Source organism: Triticum urartu, chromosome 6A, assembly GCF_056163025.1.
Source record: "Triticum urartu cultivar PI428250 chromosome 6A, HENAU_Tu73, whole genome shotgun sequence".
In the NCBI taxonomy this organism is placed as follows: domain Eukaryota; kingdom Viridiplantae; phylum Streptophyta; class Magnoliopsida; order Poales; family Poaceae; genus Triticum; species Triticum urartu.
In genome coordinates this window covers 59,947,106-59,966,625 of record NC_141878.1, presented here as the reverse complement: position 1 = coordinate 59,966,625, position 19,520 = coordinate 59,947,106, and the positions used below count along the sequence as shown (strand labels likewise).

At 44.6% G+C, this 19,520-nt stretch overlaps 1 protein-coding gene across 4 annotated transcripts; it reads right to left on the bottom strand.

The window, feature by feature from the left end:
• Positions 1-580: 580 nt before the first annotated feature.
• LOC125517593 (uncharacterized) lies at positions 581-15,533 on the bottom strand. 4 transcript variants are annotated; one of them, XM_048682801.2, is made up of 4 exons: positions 15,239-15,533; positions 15,048-15,133; positions 10,742-10,793; positions 581-2,248 (listed from the first exon to the last, which is right to left on the bottom strand). In XM_048682801.2, the coding sequence occupies exons 2-4, from the start codon at positions 15,090-15,092 to the stop codon at positions 1,722-1,724; spliced, it is 624 nt and encodes a 207-aa protein (XP_048538758.2). In that variant the 5' UTR covers positions 15,093-15,133; positions 15,239-15,533; the 3' UTR covers positions 581-1,721. The 4 variants fall into 4 exon arrangements, with proteins under 4 accessions (XP_048538758.2, XP_087382673.1, XP_087382672.1 ...); XM_087526547.1 differs by having other exon boundaries at positions 15,048-15,533; XM_087526546.1 differs by lacking the exon at positions 581-2,248 and adding an exon at positions 2,255-6,734 and having other exon boundaries at positions 15,048-15,533.
• Between the last annotated feature and the right edge of the window lie 3,987 nt (positions 15,534-19,520).

Here is a 19,520-nt window from a genome sequence, read left to right as displayed (position 1 = left end):
ATGGAGAAGCTCGGAGGGTGAGAAGCTGATGTGTACGTGATGATTCCACCCATACAATACCCCAGCGGACCCCCTCTTGATAGTACGGTGCCCTCTACGCAACTAGTCCACCGAGAAAGAAACGAAAGAGCTACACCGTCTTGAAATACACTCTAAGGGGAAGAAAGCGTCTCGCGCCAGGGGAGAATCTGTGAATTATTCAAAGCACAAGATTAGTCCTCAAACATGTTATCATCAATCACCAAAACTACCTTGAGAGAGATATGCCGTAACAATCTCCCCCTTTTTGATGGATTGATGACAACTAGTGATTTGCGCAAAGAAAAAAAATAAAATAAAGAAAACTAAGAACTAAAAAATATAGACGGGCTCCCCCCAGAATGTGTGCACCTAGATATGGCAAGACACACACATTCGGATCAACACTCCCCCTATATTTTATAGTCCAACAATACTAAGCACAACATATATGAGAGAAGGGAATAAACAGGATAAGCATGCATCTCATAATGAACTACAGTACTCTGAATAGACATAAGTAATAAGGTAGCGATAGGGAGCATATGTCTCACACCATATGTCTAGAACTTAGGTCTCACACCAAACCAAACCAAATAAAGACACCGAGAGAGCACACAAGAACCCACAAGACGACTCAAAGCACGACAAACAAACACAAATCTCTACACTCTCTCCCCCTTTGGCAGCGAGACACCAAAAAGGGCAAAGAGTGACGCTACGACTTCAGGTGATGGGAAGATGAAGATCTCGAACATCACATCTCTGCATCTTCATCGTGGGTCGAAAACTGCTCGGCATCGGAGTCGGTCCAAGGGCAATGCTGATGAATCCATTCCTCCTCTTTAGTGATCTGACCCTCAGACCCACTGGCAACTATTGCTCCCATCTGACGCATGAGCTCCTTGTGGCGCGTCCTGGCATGCTTCTCCGCCACATGAGTCATGTACTGACCATGAGACTCCATGTAGAAAAGCTTCTTCATCTTGCGCTTAAGCTTCTGTGCCCACGACGGTTCTGTACTAGAGGGGCCAAAGTCCTCCTCATGATCATCAGTAGCAGCCCCACCCTCGGTCCCCATGGCAGCAGCAGCAGCAGACGGATCCCCCATGGCAGCAGCAGCAGACGGACCCCCCATGGTAGCAGTAGCAGATGGACCCCTGTATAAGACGCTGTCCAATTGTCCTTCTTCCTCAGACGCTTGATCTCATGAGAAACCAAGTCTCCAGTTTCTAGCAACACTCTGGGATAAGTCTGTGCCCAGGCCCTCTCAATGAGCCTCATGATGAACGGACCATATATAGGGCACTTGCGCTCAGACACGGCAGAGAGAAATTCAGACCACATGACATGAGAAATATCCAAGCTCTCTCCAGTGCTTGCTTCCTTCTCATGCTAACAGAAAAGGAGCATGTCCACGAGGTAAGAGTGGACCATATCCAGATTCCCGATCCGAGGGAAGAGAGTCTCACGGAAGATGCGATGAAGAATGTCCAGATATGGAGACAGCTCATAGGTCTTTTTCTTAGTTACAGGGTGAACTTTCACAGTGCAGTAGGGCCAAAAGGCTTGCTTGTGGGTGGACGTAGCATTGCGGTGAGGGCGGAAACTGACAGGAGTCTCAAGCCCGTGATCCACCACATCAAGTAACTCCATGAAAGCCTTCCACTTGACAGAAAGTAGCTTGCCATTGGTCATCCATGTTAGAGTCTTGTCGACATCGGTCCAAGATGGACGGTGGCATAGAATTGAGCCACCAAATCCGCATCGAAATCCTTGTTGAATTGCATGATCCTGAGAATGTTCAGCTGAGTGCACATCTGAAGGGCTTCGTCAAAGTACTCCGGATCCTTCTCCATAGCATCAGTGTCAATGGAGCGAACATCAACAAAAAGATTCTTCTTGGCCTTGATCACATCAAAGTAGATGGCAAACCGAAAACGGTTCCAGAACGGGCAGTTGACCAAAGTGGGTTCTTGGTCCACCGCATAGGGGTTGCGGCGACGCTTCTCCCAAAACTCCTTGTTGGTCATCTCAGTCACAGTCTTCCCCTTTGGCTTGTTGGCGGATCGCTTCGATTGCTGAGGAGGTGGAGGAACGCTTGCAGATGCACTTGCTGGAGACGGTTGGGTGCTCGAGGAACCACCGGCTGGCTCTGAGGTGCGGTAGCGTTTTGATGTAGCACGCCCGGAGTTGATACGACAACCTTGCTGCTCAGAATGGTCATCACCTGGAGCCAAACACAAGAACACGCAAAACAACCAGAAAGAACGAGCATAAGCCAACAAACTCAACAAAAATGATCAAGGTAAGGCAGGAAAATGATGGAATTTGGCATGCAGCGGTAGTACCGTGACATGCCCGCGGTAGTACCGCCCCAAAGAGAGCGGTAGTACCACTCAAGGTCAAGCGATAGTACCACTCCGATGAGAGCGGTAGTACTGCTCAAGGCGGAGAAACAACAATTTCCTACAGCACGAGGCGGTGAAACAGCGGTTTCCTACTACCATGATCAGATCCGGCACTACCGACCTACCAAATTCAAAAATATTCCTACCAAACTCTAATCGAGATAGTCTAGTTGCCTTCTCCAACCAACTCAAGCCTAGATTTGGCCAAAAATCTAGAGATGCAACCACCATTGCCCCTAAGAAACAAGATCTGAAAACGAGACAAAAGGAAAGAAGGAACGGGGGCAATACCGGCATCCATGGCAAGAGAACAGGGTGGCGATTGACTCCACCAAAGGAAATGAAGAGGAACGCCCCGGAGACGGAGATCCGCCGCCCGCGGCGAGTGGAGGCTGGAGAGAGGAAGAGGAAAGAGGGGGCAAAGTGAATGGGTATGGGGGAGAAGAAACCTCTCCCTGCCCCGACTTAATCCCCTGGTCCCGTCCCTCAGCGGTAGTACCGTGCTGGAGGGCGGTAGTACCGCTCATGAGCGGTAGTACCGTGCTGGAGGGCGGTAGTACCGCTCATGAGCGGTAGTACCGTGCACCACCAGCGGTAGTACCGCCCAGCACGCCATGGCAACCAAACCAACAAGGCTTTTGCTCGAAGGAACGACAAAAACGACAAGAGAAATAAAAAAGAGCCAGCAAAAAGAACAAGACACACCTCTTCAAACGAGGACGGTGGCCGAGGCCACCTATGTTTGAGTCAAAAGGTATGGCGCCGCGAAGATTTTAACCTTGGACCCATGACCAAAACTCGTCTTTGAAGCACAAATACCATCAACAATGGCTAAAGTGAAAGACTTGATCAATTTATGCATAATGGGGGGAGTGAGAGTTCATTGAGAGAACAACATTCCCACTATATCTATGTCTACACCTAAACTAGACAACAAATTAAGTGTGGTAGGGTGTGCAAGGGTTCAAGCCACATTGCTCGAATCAATGATTTTTAGCTCATGCCTTAACTCGCGAAATCTTGCTTCATCCAAGGGCTTCGTGAAAATATCTGCAAGGTTGTCATGAGTGTTGACATAGTTGAGCTCGATCTCTCCTCACCTAATGTGATCCCGGATGAAGTGATATCGAATCTCAATATGCTTCGTCTTGAAGTGTTGCACCGGGTTGAGAGAAATCTTGATAGCACTTTCATTGTCACACCAAAGAGGCACTTTGTCACAAGTGACACCGTAATCCTTTAAAGTTTGCCTCATCCATAGGAGTTGTGCACAACAACTACCGGCGGCAACATACTCCGCCTCAGTGGACGAGAGAGACACACAACTTTGCTTTTTGGAAGACCAACTTACCAAAGAGCAACCAAGGAATTGGCACCCTCCGGAAGTGGACTTCCTATCCACTTTGTCTCCCGCCCAATCGGAATCCGAGTACCCTACAAGCTTGAAGTTTGATCCTCTTGGGTACCATAAGCCAAAGTTTGAGGTATGAGCCAAATATCGAAAGATTCGTTTGACCGCCACATAGTGACTTTCCTTAGGTGCAGCTTGAAACCGTGCACAAATTTCCACACTCAACATGATGTCCGGTCTAGATGCACAAAGGTAAAGCAAGGATCCAATCATGGAACGATATACCTTTTGATCCACCACTTTACCATTGGGATCTAAGTCAAGTTGACACTTGGTGGGCATTGGAGTGGAGGCCGGCTTGACGTCACTTAGCTTGAATCTCTTGAGCATGTCTTGAGTGTATTTGGATTGATTGATGAAGGTTCCTTCTCTTCTTTGCTTCACTTCGAACCTTAGAAAGAACTTCAACTCTCCCATGGAGGACATCTCGAACTTTGAGGTCATGAGAGCGGCAAATTCCTCATTGAAAGCTTTGTTAGGAGAACCAAAGATAATATCATCAACATATAATTGGCACACAAACAACTCCCCTTTGACCTTCTTAGTAAAAAGAATGGGGTCGATTAGCCCAACTTCAAAACCACGGTCTTGTAACAACTCGGTAAGGTGGTCATACCACGCACGTGGGGCTTGTTTAAGGCCATAGAGTGCCTTATCGAGTTGATACACATGATCGGGAAAGTAGGGATCCTCGAACCCGGGGGGTTGCTTGACGTAAACCAATTCATTAATAGGACCATTAAGAAAAGCACTCTTCACATCCATTTGTTGTACTTAAAGTTATGATGAGAAGCATATGCAATCAACATGCGAATGGATTCAAGACGAGCAACGGGAGCAAAGGTTTCACCGTAGTCGATACCCTCGACTTGGGAGTAGCCTTGTGCTACCAAACGAGCCTTGTTGCGAATGATAATCCCATGGGCATCTTGCTTATTCTTAAATATCCACTTGGTTCCTATGACATTGTGATTCCCAATCGGTCTTGGCACCAATCTCCACACTTTGTTGCGCTCGAAGTTATTGAGTTATTCATGCATGGCATTGAGCCAATCCGGATCTTCTAGCGCTTCATATACCTTGTGGGGTTCCACACAAGAGACAAACGCGTGATGCTCACAATAATTTGCTAATTGTCTACGAGTGCTTACCCCCTTTCTTAAGTTTCCAAGCACATTCGTCATGAGATGATCCTTGGTGGAGAGCTTGGAAGCAACCTTGGCGGCACGACGCTCTAATTTCTCCTCGGGGGTGAGACGAGGAGTGGTCACTTGATCATCTTGAGCGTTATCTTGGGCTTGTTCTTGTTCTTGAACTTGCTCGGAGGAAAGAACTTGACCTTGGGCATCACTTGATGTGTCAACACCGTCTTGAGCGTGATCTTGACCTTGGTCATGTTCTTGAGGATGAGGGCCTTCATGTTGTTCTTCGGAAGCGTGTGAGCCTTGGGTTGGTGATGGCTCCACTTGAGTGGAGCTTTGTCCTTCTCCTTCGGCCATAAGGGATTCCTCAATGGGTAGGATAAAGCCAACACCCATTCTTCTTATGGCTTGGGGAGAAATTTCATCACCTACATCACAAGTGCCACTTTGCTCCACTTGGGAGCCGTTATTCTCATCAAACTCCACGTTACATGTCTCCTCAATAAGTCCCGTGGATTTATTGAGGACACGGTAAGCATGAGAGTTTGTAGCATAGCCAACAAATATGCCCTCATAAGCTCTAGCCTCAAATTTAGACAACCGAACACCTTTCTTGAGAATGAAACACTCACACCCGAATACCCGGAAGTACTTGAGATTGGGCTTGTTACCGGTGAGTATCTCATATGGAGTCTTGTTCAAGCCCTTGCGGAGGTAGAGCCGATTGGATGCATGACACGCGGTGTTGATGGCTTCGGCCCAAAAGTTGTACGGAGACTTGAACTCCGCCATCATGATCCTTGCCGCATCCATCAACGTCCGATTCTTCCTCTCCACAACACCGTTTTGTTGAGGGGTGTAGGGTGCGGAATATTGATTCTTGATTCCCTCATCGCTAAGAAATTCATCCAAGGTGTAGTTCTTGAACTCGGTGCCGTTGTCACTTCTTATTGTCAAGATTTTTGCATTGTGTTGACGTTGTGCTTCATTTGCAAAGTCAATGACGGTTTATTGGGTCTCGCTCTTCCTCTTGAAGAAATACACTCAGGTGTACCTTGAGTAGTCATCCACAATCACCAAGCAATACTTCCTACCTTCAAGACTATCGAAAGATGGAGGCCCAAAGAGATCCATGTGAAGGAGCTCCAAAGGCCTCTTCGAATAAATGATCGTCGTGGGAGGATGAGCCTTCTCATGTAGCTTTCCTTCGATACAGGCACTGTAAGCACAATGTTTAGCAAAACTAACATTCATTAGTCCATGGACATGGTCCCCCTTGAGGAGACTTTTCAAAGATCTCATATTGACACGGGCTAAACGGCGATGCCAAAGTCATCCCACATCAACTTTAGCCATTAGGCATGTCGCGGTCTTAGTGGGTCGCTCCGAAAAGTTAATCACATATAGACCGTTCTCGACATGCCCAACAAAGGCTACTTTAAGAGTCTTGCTCCACAAGAGGGCCACGGTATTGATATCAAAGAAAGTGGCAAAGCCCATGATTGCAAGTTGACGAACGGAAAGTAAATTGTATGCAAGGGACTCAACAAGCATGACCTTCTCAATCGTGAGATCATAAGAGATGACCACCTTGCCAAGTCCCAATACCTTAGAAGATGAGGCGTCACCCCACTCGACATTGGTGGGCATAGATGGAACCTTGTGCATGTCCACCACCAAGTCCTTGCTTCCGGTCATATGATTTGTAGCTCCGCTATCGAGCAACCATGATCCACCACAGAAAGCAAACACCTACAAAAAATCAATACTTGATTTTAGGTACCCATTTTGTAATGGGTCCTTTGATGTTAGTAACAAGGATCTTTGGAACCCAAGTAGACCATTCAATGTATTCATGAAGAGAACCAACAAATTTGGCATAAACATGCCCATCACTAGCACGACATAACACATAAGAAGGATTAAAGTCGCCGGCTTTGTTGGGAGGGGTGACATTGCCCTTCTTGACATTGTTCTTCTTCTCCTCGGAGGCACTCTCTCCCTCCTTCACAAAGGTTTGCATGAGAGGAGGAGGTCGTTTGGTCTTGTCATTCTTCTTCTTGTTCTTGGAGTCGGGCACGTACCCAACCCCTTCCTTGGCCACAACCCCCTTTTGGTTGATCAAGAGATCGTTGAGGTTCTTCTTGCCTTGTATGCAAGTCGTAAGACCTCTCTCAAGTTGTCCCTTTAGCTTAGCATTTTTCTCAACGAGATGCACATGCTCACAACACGGGTTAGTAGCATTTGCATTATCAATTAACATCATACGAGGGAAAGTGGCTTTTTCCTTGGTTAGCTTTACTTGAAGTTGATCATGAGACTCTTTGAGACTAGCATGAGCACCCTTCAAGACCTTGTGAGCCTTGTCAAGTAGATCAAACTCCTCCTTGAGTCTAGCAAGATCAACCTCAAGTTCGACCTTCTTGGAGTTTAGCACATGAGAAACTATGAGGACATGATCATAATCTTTCTTTAACTTAGCATGATCAACGTTGTGTGACTCCTCAAGAGCCAAACGAAGACCACGCTCTTCCTCAAGAGCATTGGAAAGATCCGAAATCTCATCGGCATAGTCACGACTATGCCCTTCCATCTTGGTGATGGTGTCTTCGTGAGCCTCGATCATGTCATTGGCTTCACCAAGTTGTTCCAAGAGAGCAACAAAGTGCTTATTGGATTTTCCCTTGAGTTTGCCCATAAAGGCCTCAAACTCGTTAGTCTCCACATTAGCTCCCTCAAGTTCATTAATGCTATCCGTCGGAGAAGGATGATTAATGATGGTAGTTTTGATATTAGGGGTTACCTTGTTGGTGGCTTTAGCCATGAGGCACTTGGCGGTGATACTCTCATTGGGTGAGTCGAAGAGAGACACCCGTGAAGTCGTCGCAATGGCAACGGAGGCCTTGGGAGGAGTCTTCTTGGTGAAGTTGTTCTTGTTGGGGAACGACTTGGCCTTGTCTTTTCGGATGAGCTTGCCACCATTGTCTTCCCTCTTCTCATACGAGCATTCCGCAACAAAATGACTCACGTTGCCGCAATTGTAGCAAGTCCTTACACGTTGCTTGCCCCTCGTGCCACTCGAGTTGTTTTTGCTAAAGTTTGGCCTCGAGTTTTTCTTGCTCCAAAATTGCCTTGAAGCAAGTGTCATGTGTTCATGATATGCATACTTCGTATCTTCGGGGTTGCTCTCCTCTTCTTCCTCTTCTTCTTCTTCAACAGTGAGCTTGGCCTTCGAAGCAAGGTTAGGCTTCTTTGCCCGTTGAGAACGGAGCACCGCATTGTCGGCGGTCTTGTCCAAAATGTTCATGGCCACAAACTCATCCAACACTTCGCTTGAGGTCAAAGTGTGGAAGTCCGGTCTTTGACGAATGACGGAGGACGTGGCCTTGTGATAGGGCATCATTGCCTTGAGGAATTTGCGCTTGATCCAATTGTCATCCGTGTCCTTGCTCCCGTGATCTCGTAGTGAGACCGCGAGTTTGGTTAGTCTCCGATAAAGCTCACGAGGTTCTTCATCTTCTTTCATTGCAAACTCATCGGCCTCATCTTGTACCACTTCATAGTTGGAGCATTGAATGCTTGCGCTTCCCCGGTAGAGAGAGACCACACAATGCCAAACATCTTTGGCCAAGGCGAAGGGACGAAGATGAGATAGGTCTTCGGGTGGAATTGCATCTTGAATGATGAAGAGAGCATTCTTATTGAATTGATTGTCCGCGGCTTCTCGAGGAGTGAAGTTGCTTGGATCATGTGGATAGAAACCTTCTTCAATGATTCTCCAAAGGTTAGTGTTCACATGATTTAAATGACGTTTAAAGCGGTAAACCCAAGAATAAAAATCCTCATTTTTCACAATCTTAGGGAAAGGACCGGCATGATTCAAATGAGTGGAAGAAACCGGTCCACCATAAACAAGTGGTGGTTCTACATGGGCAAAGATGCCGGTGCCATTCTTACCACTAGAAGAAGGAGCATTTTCACTACTAGCTTCCCCCTTGTCGGGGATAGCATCTGTCACCTTGTTGGCAGGGTCACCCACTTTCAACGGTGCGGTGGATAGTTTAAGCCCCTCAAGAAATTTAGTAACATGCTTTCAACTTCGGTTGTCATGGAGGTTTTCAATGTCTCCAAGGCCACATTGAACTCCTCACGAGAGACCGAGGTTTCCCCATCTCCCGTAGACGAGATCAGATTCACACCGGAGTGTTCCTCCACACCGTCTACGGTATCAACCATACTCTTTGGATGGTAAAGTCCTTAATAAAGAGACAAGGCTTTGATAGCAATTGAAAGGATCGATATGGTTGACTAGAGGGGGGGGGAATAGGCAACTACCAATTTTTACTTTTCTTTACCGAATTAAACTTTGCATCAAAGTAGGTTGTCTAGATGTGCAACTAGGTGAGCAACCTATATGATGCACTAACAACAAGAATACAAGCAAGCAAGGGAAGAAACACTAAAGAGCTTGCACAAGTAAAGGTAAGAGATAACCAAGAGTGGATCCGGTGAAGACGAGGATGTGTTACCGAAGTTTCTTCCTTTTGAGGGGAAGTACGTCTCCGTTAGAGCGGTGTGGAGGCACAATGCTCCCCAAGAAGCCACTAGGGCCACCGTATTCTCCTCACGCCCTCACACAATGCGAGATGTCGTGATTCCACTATTTGTGCCCTTGAAGGCGGCGACCGAACCTTTACAAACAAGGTTGGGCAATCTCCACAACTTAATCGGAGGCTCCCAACAAGACCACGAAGCTTCACCACAATGGACTATGGCTCTGTGGTGACCTCAACCGTCTAGGATGCTCAAACACCCAAAAGTAACAAGATCCGCTAGGGATGAGTGAGGGAATCGAAAATCCCTCAGTGAAAGTGTAGATCGGGGCCTTCTCAACCACTCCCAAACAAATCAACAAGTTTGATTGGCTAGAGAGATAGATCGGGCGAAAATGGAGCTTGAGCAATAAATGAAGCTTGGGGGAGGAACAGGTAGGTCAAAAAAAAGAAGGGGACTCCCTTTTATAGTGGGGGCAACAATCCAACCGTTGCCCCCCACCAACCCAGCCCCGCACAGGGTGGTACTATCGCTGAGAGGGGGCGGTACTACCGACAGGACAGCGGTACTGCCGCGCTAAGGAGACTAGTAGGAAAAGGACCCAAACACGGTACTACCGAGGTGGTAGGGGCGGTACTACCGCTCCTGAAACGGTACTACCACCTCTATAACCGCAACTAGTGCCACAAAATCCGACACGAGAAAAAGGCCTCTCGAATCGAGGCGGTAGGAGCCAGACTGCCCAGCAGTACTACGGCAGCGGGGTCACGGGCGGTACTACCGCTCTGGAGCGGTACTGCCACTTGTGACCCTTCGGCCGTACTACCGCTGGCAGTGCGGTACTACCGCTGGGGCGCATAAGAGAGAGAGAATCTCTCAAAGATGCTGAGGACAAGGCGGAGGTGCCAGGCACCCCAGCGGTACTACTGCTGTGGAGCCACGGGCGGTACTACCGCTGTGGAGCGGTACTGCCGCTTGGCTCCTCAGCGGTACTACCGCTGGGTTGCGCGGTACTACCGCTTGGACCCAGACAAGACAAGGAAGAGAGGAGAGATCTCTTTAATGGAATGGAAAAGCTCGGAGGGTGAGAAGCTGATGTGTACGTGATGATTTCACCCATACAATACCCCAGCGGACCCCCTCTTGATAGTACCGTGCCCTCTCTACGCAACTAGTCCATCGAGAAAGAAATAAAAGAGCCACACCGTCTTGAAATACACTCCGAGGGGAAGAAATCGTCTCGCGCCAGGGGAGAATCTGTGAATTATTCAAAGCATAAGATTAGTCCGCAAACATGTTGTCATCAATCACCAAAACTACCTTAAGAGAGATATGCCGTAACACCTGCCACATTTATTTATGAGAGAAGGCGCTTGATAGATAGGGATTTAATACAAGAAACTGCTATATAGGGATGATCTTTGTATGTTTATCAAAGAAATTTTTGATGTAGGCCTCATACTTTCTTGGGTTTATTAAGTGAAAGAGCTAGATTAGCCAGCCGGTTTGTTTTGGGGTTTGCACATAAATCCTACATCTTCCATATGATTTTTGGGCCTCATGTTATGACAGGGGTTTGGCTATTGCATCAGCTAGCTGATTTACCCCCTTATTTCCTTTACGTTGATTTGATACTGTGCATGTATTAATGTTTAGTGTCACTTGGATTCAGAACCTTGATGGAACAATGAATCGAGTTAAAACGAATTGTTGCTTGTTCCAGGCTTAAAAAACAATATGCTACAGATGTAAAATGAATTGTGACTAACCAGAACAATCTTTGTGCCTGGATACTCAGTGTGGTCCTTTATTTGATTGAATGCCGCTCCTTCCAATTTGTGCTTATTATTTTGCATGACGTGATTTGAGTTTAAGGGCATAAGGTTGTGCTTATTATTAGTTGTTGCATCTGTGATTTGAGGATCTATAATTCAGGTACTACAGTATGCTGCATCTGTGATTAGAGGTGTAGGCCGTATCAATTTTTTGGTCTTTATATTGGTGATTTTGTTCTGTTAGGAGGTCACTACCAAGGAGTAAGTTACTAGCGAAGGAGCAGCTGATGTATGAACATCATTGGGTTCAAGGCATAGTAGCCGGAAACAGGGAACGGTGGGCCGTCCCTCGATCCGGATTCATCGACCTGGAATCAGATTCGGGAATGAGGGTCGATTCGGTAAGATTTGATGCGGATTCGGCGTTTCCGCAGCCGGATCGTCGATTCAGGTTCGGCGACTCGACAGTCTTGGTTCTTGAATCGATCGAGTAAGCAAAAGGTCAGCCATATCAATCACGAACTCCTCGTTTTACTCTCTGTCCCGTTCTTTTCCACTCCCCTAAATAACTCCTCGTTCTGCTCTCCAATTACTCCAAGGCTGCTAATAAATTTTCCATTGGGAAGGAGATGATGTATTTTAGTCTTCATGAATCGACGATGCAGCCAGTTGCTCCCAGCCCAGACAGTTCCATGTATAAGTACTCCCTCGGTCCCTCCCAGCCAGTTGCTCCCCGCATCTGTAAAGATTCACGTTCCTCGTTCCATGGTACCGTACCGGATTCATCGTACCGGAATTGATTGGATCGTGTTTCCGCTTTAGAAAAATCATTCTAGAGATGTATACCCTCACTGTACCCTATTTTTTCCAGCCCCCGACTCTCGTCCCCCGTTCCCGTTCCTTGTTCCCACCGTACCGGAAACATGGCAACTATGGTTCAAGGAGTAAAATATTATGGTTTGGCAGAAATGTCAGTTTATTACTATTACATGGAATCTAGAACCTATGCTAATGTGTGCAATCTGGACAAGGAGGGCAAATATTTTTTGGGGGCCTGATTCTTATGTAATTTCTCTCTATGTTGCAGAACTCTCTACTCTCATTTGGTGCACCCCAGTATGTAGTGTCAGTGATTGCGATGCCTCCAGGAATATCAAACCGTATATATAGTCAATGATTGCAACGCCTCTAGGGATATCCCAAGAAATATTTAGCTATCCATTGCAGGTAAATGTATTTTCTAAAGATGTGCATGTGCCTTTCGTCATCGATTTGTGTGAATATCCTTTGTTAGCAATTTATGTTTTAGTTGTAACTTTTCCAAGTTTGGGCCAATCAAGGCCAGTGTTCTCTGAAATCTTGTGTTGCCTTTTAGGCATGACCTTACTGTTGCATCTTTTGTTATCATGATGATGATGGATTACCTTGATGACAAGGCGAAGTTGATAACATATTATTTTCCTCTTTGACTGATGCAGCTGAATCTCTGAAGCTATATATGTGCCTTTCCGTATGTCATCTTCAGCTGCCTGTTGTTCACATGGTTTAACTGGATGCATTTTTCTCTTCATCATTTCCATTGTATGCTGGTTTTCTAGGTATCTTCCAAGATATGCTTGACTAAAACTTATATGATTTCCATATTATCCTGCAATTATTTTATACTAATTCGAACAAACGAGTTGATCTTATCATAACTTGGTCTATACTGCATTTTCTTATTGGTTGTTCAGTATACAGATATATCATTCTATTAGATTTTCCATTGCTATAGATATGCTTTTGTGGGTTAGCTGATGCCTTGCAACCACTGACTTGCTTAGGTGCTACTAATGTTTGTTTTTTGCTTTTGTATACATAGATAGTTATTTTCTTCAGGGGAAATTTTAAACTTCCCGTCACCATGGATCTATGGCCATCTACTTTAGCTGTTATGTGATGATCTGATGCACTTGGCATATTAGGAGTTGATGATTTAGATCTGGAAGGAAGTGTAACTTTGACATTGTATATTGCAAACTTTATCTTAATAAATATTTATAATCGGGTCTGAACGATTGAGACATGCTTCTAAGACATGCCTCCCAAAGAACATCACATTCTATTAATTCAGTGTCTTTTTTGTGTATTTGGATGCCTAATTTCAGCAGAAGTTGATACCCAGCTTCTTCGGACAAGTACTTGACTGTTCTTTCAGTTCTTCGCACGCCAAAGTACAGTATGAACAAGTAACCGCCGACGCCGAGGCCATCCACCACGTGGAGGACCTCTTGGGCACTTCCGCCGCGTTGTGGGTTGAGCTTCTGCAGCCCGCTGCCTGCTGGATGCTTCTTCCCTTTATCCTTGGTGTGCAAGACATGTTCTTTCTAAACGTGATGCCCACTAATGTGTTTGATACTTCGACTTTGACATGATCTCCCCTTTTTATCCAGTTTGAGGTATTCCAGTGATCTTATCCTGTTAGCTTTCTTATATGATTCATATCCCTGTGTTCATAAGTGTTCTTCTACAGGTATCGAAGAAATTTTATCTTGAGCAAAGAGAGCTTTCTTCCTTATTAGGTCGCTTTAGAGGGTAAGTAAGCTATTCATGATAGCTCAATTATTAGTTTCTCTTCTATGGTTTCTTAGTAGTTAGCAGTGCTTAGTAGTATCTCAAAGACTCAAACACTATATAAAGTTGAAATCCTAACATTTTACTAGATGCAACTAGACAGTGGATGTTGCTAGGTCAGCATAGAGCAGAGAAAAATGCATCTTCTACGGCACATCACATTATGCTTCTTCCACAGGGAAGTTTCCAATGTTTATTTGCAAATCTCACTCATAGATACGTGCCCCATTTTTGTGTTGAAGGTTATATGAGCTGATAACGACATCTTCTCATCTAAAATTTAAAATAAATGGGATTGATTGTCTATGGTGAAAGATGAGGATTGCTCATGCCTTTTTGCAAAACTAATTCTGGACCTTGTCATCGTTTTGGCAATTTGGATATAGATGTGCTTTCTTTCAGGTTAGTATCCAAGACTAGCTTTTGGAAGTTATACTGGCTTCACCAGTTGGGCTTAACTAGGACATAATTGATTCTCTGTTGGTAAAAAGAAAAAAAGATTATCTGGTTGGAGAAAACCTATCTTTTGCTTTGTTTGCTTCTGAATTTTAGTAACCTGTTTTCATTTTATTGTTTTCAGGTTAGTACGGGAGTTCCTACCAAGACTGACTTATGGAAGTTATGCTAGCTCCACCAGTTGGGTTTTCTGTACAAAACTAGACTCAAGATAATTTATTTTGGTGCTTGCGATAAGTATTAGACAGGGGGGTGATGCACACATACTTCATCCAGTCTATCTGTTCATGTATGTTAATTAACTAATTAGACAAAAATAACTCTGTCTGTATGGTGTTTGTGATGATGCTATCAATTTACTAAACACTAAAAAATTGGGTTGTGATTTTCAAATCTAGCAAATTAATTTTCTTTATTGCTTCTTTTCCAGACAGAAGTATTATATCTATTCTCTGTCAAAAACTTATATAAGCAGCACTGGAGGATTATAGGTAACTTGTACTAAGAACTTTGCATCACAATTCGGATCAATTTGCACCAACTAAAAAGGTATTACAGATTGAAGATAGAAGCCAGGCTATGAAACAAAAGGTGACATTCTATTCTTGATGTAATTTCCAAATTATAATCCATAATCAATCAAAATATTACAACAAACATGACTTACATGTTGCTTGCATTCAACATCTTCACGACCTTCAAACGCATGCATCTCCTCCGGCCGCTTCTGCCATCACGGCACTTGCTCAGGACCTGCACAAGGCATCCATCCCCTCTTCAGCACCACCTTCGCCACTAGAACGCTTCTCCAACAGGGGAGGGCGAGCTGCGCCAATACGCGCAGGGGAGGGCAAGCACCTGCAGAGAGCTGCGGTGTCGCGCGCAGGCGTGGGGGAAAACACGCGGTGAGCTCGAGTAGGCATCCGTGAGGCGAGGACGAACTGCGCCGACGCATGCGGAAGTGCACAAGCACGGGCGACGAGCCGCGGTGGGCATCAGCAGGGCGTGTGTGAGCACCGGCGCGGGAGCTACGGTTGCTCGCACTAGCATGGGCAAGCTACGGCGGAGCGCTGCGGTGGCTTGCGCAGGCAGCAGTGAGGTACGGCGAGGAGCCACCAGTGACGACAAGAATGAGCTAGCCTGAGCAATCCTATCCAACCACTCCACACGCATCAGATAAGGATAGATAGCATCAAGGGCACTTTGGTCTTTTCAGTTGCAATAAAATGGAAAAGAACAAGAAAAGCAATGGAAAAAGGAGAAATGGCATTGTATAAAAGTGCACATGAACTGGGTGGTATTTTTACGAAGCCAATCTTAACAGTGTCAATTGGGTAAAGCACCGTATTGAAAGTTGCAAATAGCCAATTTTATTTTAAAAAAGATAATTCAAACTATCTTTTATTGTCGGATGGGCCCATGCCCAAACTAGGCCACAAGGAAGGCAACTCCTTGAGAATACCTAAGACCAATCCGTTCATCGGGCACTCTCGCACTCATCCACGGAGATCAGTCACCTTAATTTTCTTGGATAAATCAGCTAAGAAATCTGTAAGAAATCAACAGCATGTCTAGCCCAGGTGACCACGTGTAGCAGAGATGACATGGAACATACCACCAAGGATAAGAGTAGAAAAACTATTTATTTCTTTAGCACTACATCACAGAAACAAACCCTGCTAGAGGATCAACATCTCATGTCTAAGAAGATTAACAACAACTTTGTAATTCTGCGTCGAGTGCAAACTATCATTACGTGTTGTAGATCACTTATGCATGTACCAACTAGATGTACCCTTTATCGCATCAACTACTTTGCTGAATCAAGCCTTGGGACGACTTGCCAAATATTATTACAAAACACTTTAGTCAATGGAAACCACTCAGCTTTCATCTGGCTGAAACCAAGAGATTTGTTTCTGATATTTGCCTCAGATGGTCTTTGGGAGCATCTCAGCGATGATGCTGCTGTGCAAATCATCTTCAAAAACCTAAGAAATGGCAGGTTATGATTAACATCAGCAACATTGAATCGTTCCACCTTGTATGAATGATCCATTGGACATATGAAATGACACTGAGGTTGTGCGAAATAATTTGTGCGGGGTATAGAAAATCGATTAGTGTCGGCTGCCTTGAAGAGAGCCACAAAGAAGAGAGAGATCAGTGTACATGACCTGAAGATGATAAGGCACCATGTCTACGACGACATCAACATCATCATGGTCTATCTTCAACAGCACCCGGGGCGACATTAGATCATAGTCGTGGAGCAGCAACTGCACCAGTGACCCTGCCATGGCAGCGATATGGACGACATCACCATAACCACATTAATGGTCCAACCCGAGGTGAAAATACTCTCTTTATCTCCCATTTCTGTTAAATGAATAGTTACTTGACTTGATGCTGGCTAGGATCTATTGGAGCTAGGAAATGTTCTGTTTGACTATCACCATGAATATGCAATGTCCATTATTTCTAAATTTTGTTAGTTCCACTCTGGAAGCACACCTTGCACAATAAGATAAATGTTGCATGGGGTGCCATGGCTTGGTTAACTCATTAATGTGTTATTTACTTTGTGTTTAGAAACCGATTCATATAGAGAGCTTTTTTGCTCGGTCAAATCCGAGTTATGGTGGTAGCTCTAGCTGAAAGCTTAGATCAATTATTTCTAAAATGCATAATTAATACTTGCATTATATGTCTGAAAGGTTCTCACCTAATTTATGCTTCAAATAAAATTAAGAAAATGCTCATCTGGCTACATTGATGTGATCTTCTTTTGTTTATTTTGTAACATTCATGTGTAGTTGCATTGCTTGGAAATTCACAGTCGGTATTTTTGTTATAGATTCTTTACATGTTCAAGTAGCTTAATTTTCTGATAGATGGATTTGGAAGCAGGCAGGCCATGGCAGGGCATTGATTTCTTGGATCAGTTTGCATCGGGATCGTGTGAAGTGGCGCCTATGAAGTTTATCAACAAGGCAGTTGAATGAAGACACCTATTAGTATGCTTAGTAGCTATGGCTTGGTAGTTGTCTCTCCTTTATTATGTTCCTGCTCTTATTACTCCCTCTTCTATTATAGCGCCTTTCGTATCGAACTTCATGTCGAGTGGCTACGTTTTTGGTTTCGAACTTCATGTCCAGCGGCTATCTTTTGTGTTCTTATGAACGCACTGAAATTGATTCTGCCTTATAGTGTCATGCCGATTTTGAGCACCACTGCACCACTATGTCTTGCTTCTATCACATTTGAATATTTCTTCTTCATTTCTTGTTAGCATGTATGAATGTATATGTTAAATTTGGATTCCTACTGACTTAGCATTACCTACTTGACCAAATGTTGGGACCGGCACCCTCACGCCAAGGCGCGGTTCCGATCTAGTGGATATGAAGGGAGAAGCAAGACTGCTTGGTTGCGACAGGTTCTTGCGTGATGTATGCATGATTGGTTCTATACGTGGCTACGTGGCCTATGTCTGGCCCCAGTCGTGTATGTGTCTGACATCATGCATATAGATAGATCTGGTCTGATGAAGTGCTTTCAAATATGTATTTTCTTCATTTCATAATATAGTGCGTCCGCGCTTCTCGAGATTCAAGTTTGATTGTAAATTTAACTACCGAGACTGACTGCGGCGGGAGCAAAAATTATACCACTGAATTCGTATTTTTGATATGAATTTAGTGATATAATTTTTGTCCCCGTCACAGTCGGTCTTGTTTGTTAATTTACGGGCAAAGTTGGATCTTGAAAAGCGTGAGCGCATTACATTGTGAGACGGAGGATGTACTGTACTGTCGACTGCACATACGTGGACGGCCGAGAAGTAGTACTCCCTTGGGTCCTTTTTACTCTGCATATAAGAATTGTCTGAAGTCAAACTTCATCAAGTTTGACCATATTTATATAAAAAAATATCAACATTTGTCATGCTAAAGTTATACAATATGAAAGTTTAAGTCATGACCCATCTACTGACATTAATTTTACATTGTGAATGTTGATATTTTTTTTTATTAAATTGGTCAAACTTTATGAAGCTTGACTTTAGACAAATCTTGTATACGAATTAAAAAAGACCGAAAGAAGTACTAGTAAACTGCGAAATGCATTGGATGCTGCGTACACAGTGCTAGTGAAAGGTACGCCCGCTGCAGTGCTAATTTGTCACCACCTATGAACACCATGAATGCACGCATCAAATTCATTCAGTACGTGCGTACCTTTGCTAGACCAGTACGTGCGTACGGTCATTGTCCCCTGACTCTCGATCGAAACCCGTCCATGCATGGTAGCCATGTGTACGTACGATACGTATGTACTTCCTCCGGTCTTTTTTGCTCTGCATATAAAAATTATCTGAAGTCAAACTTTATCAAGTTTGATCATATTTATATGAAAAAATATCAACATCTGCCATGCTAAAGTTATACAATATGAAAATTTAAGTCATGACACATCTACTGACATTAATTTTACATTGTGAATATTGATATTTTTTTTCTATTAAGTTGGTCAAACTTTATGAGGCTTGACTTTAGACAAATCTTATATGCGAACTAAAAAAGACCAGAGGGAGTACCATAGTAACATTATTTCCCAATTATGCGAGTCAAAATTACCATGTGCCTTGTATGAAATGCATGATTTTCACTCCTCGCACTTTTGCAGAAAACTACAACACCGCTTTTTAGGGCAACAAGGTCGTCGAGTACACCTCCGTTAGGGTTGAGGGGTAAGGCGGATGACATGAAGGTGGCAACAAGGAGGTAGTGAGGTTGAGAATCGCAACCGGTGATGTCGTGAGTGGTGTAGAAGAGGGAGGACCAATTGGCTTTGTCTCCACTCACCTCCAACGGGTCATGGTGGAAACCTCGTAATTGTGCCCCACCCCCGACTCTTCACGCCCTACCGCATCAAGGGCACCAATATCCGAGCCCCTAGAAATACTTTGAATGTGCATGTGTGTGCGGGTCTCAAGCGTGTTCAAGTATTACCGTGAATGTGTCATCTAATATTGCTGCGGCTTGCAACAAACCGTGCTATAGAAAAGGAAGAAAAACAAAACTACGGAAGGCTCGGGAAGATTTTATAGGTGTACATGATCCACAATTGGTAGTTG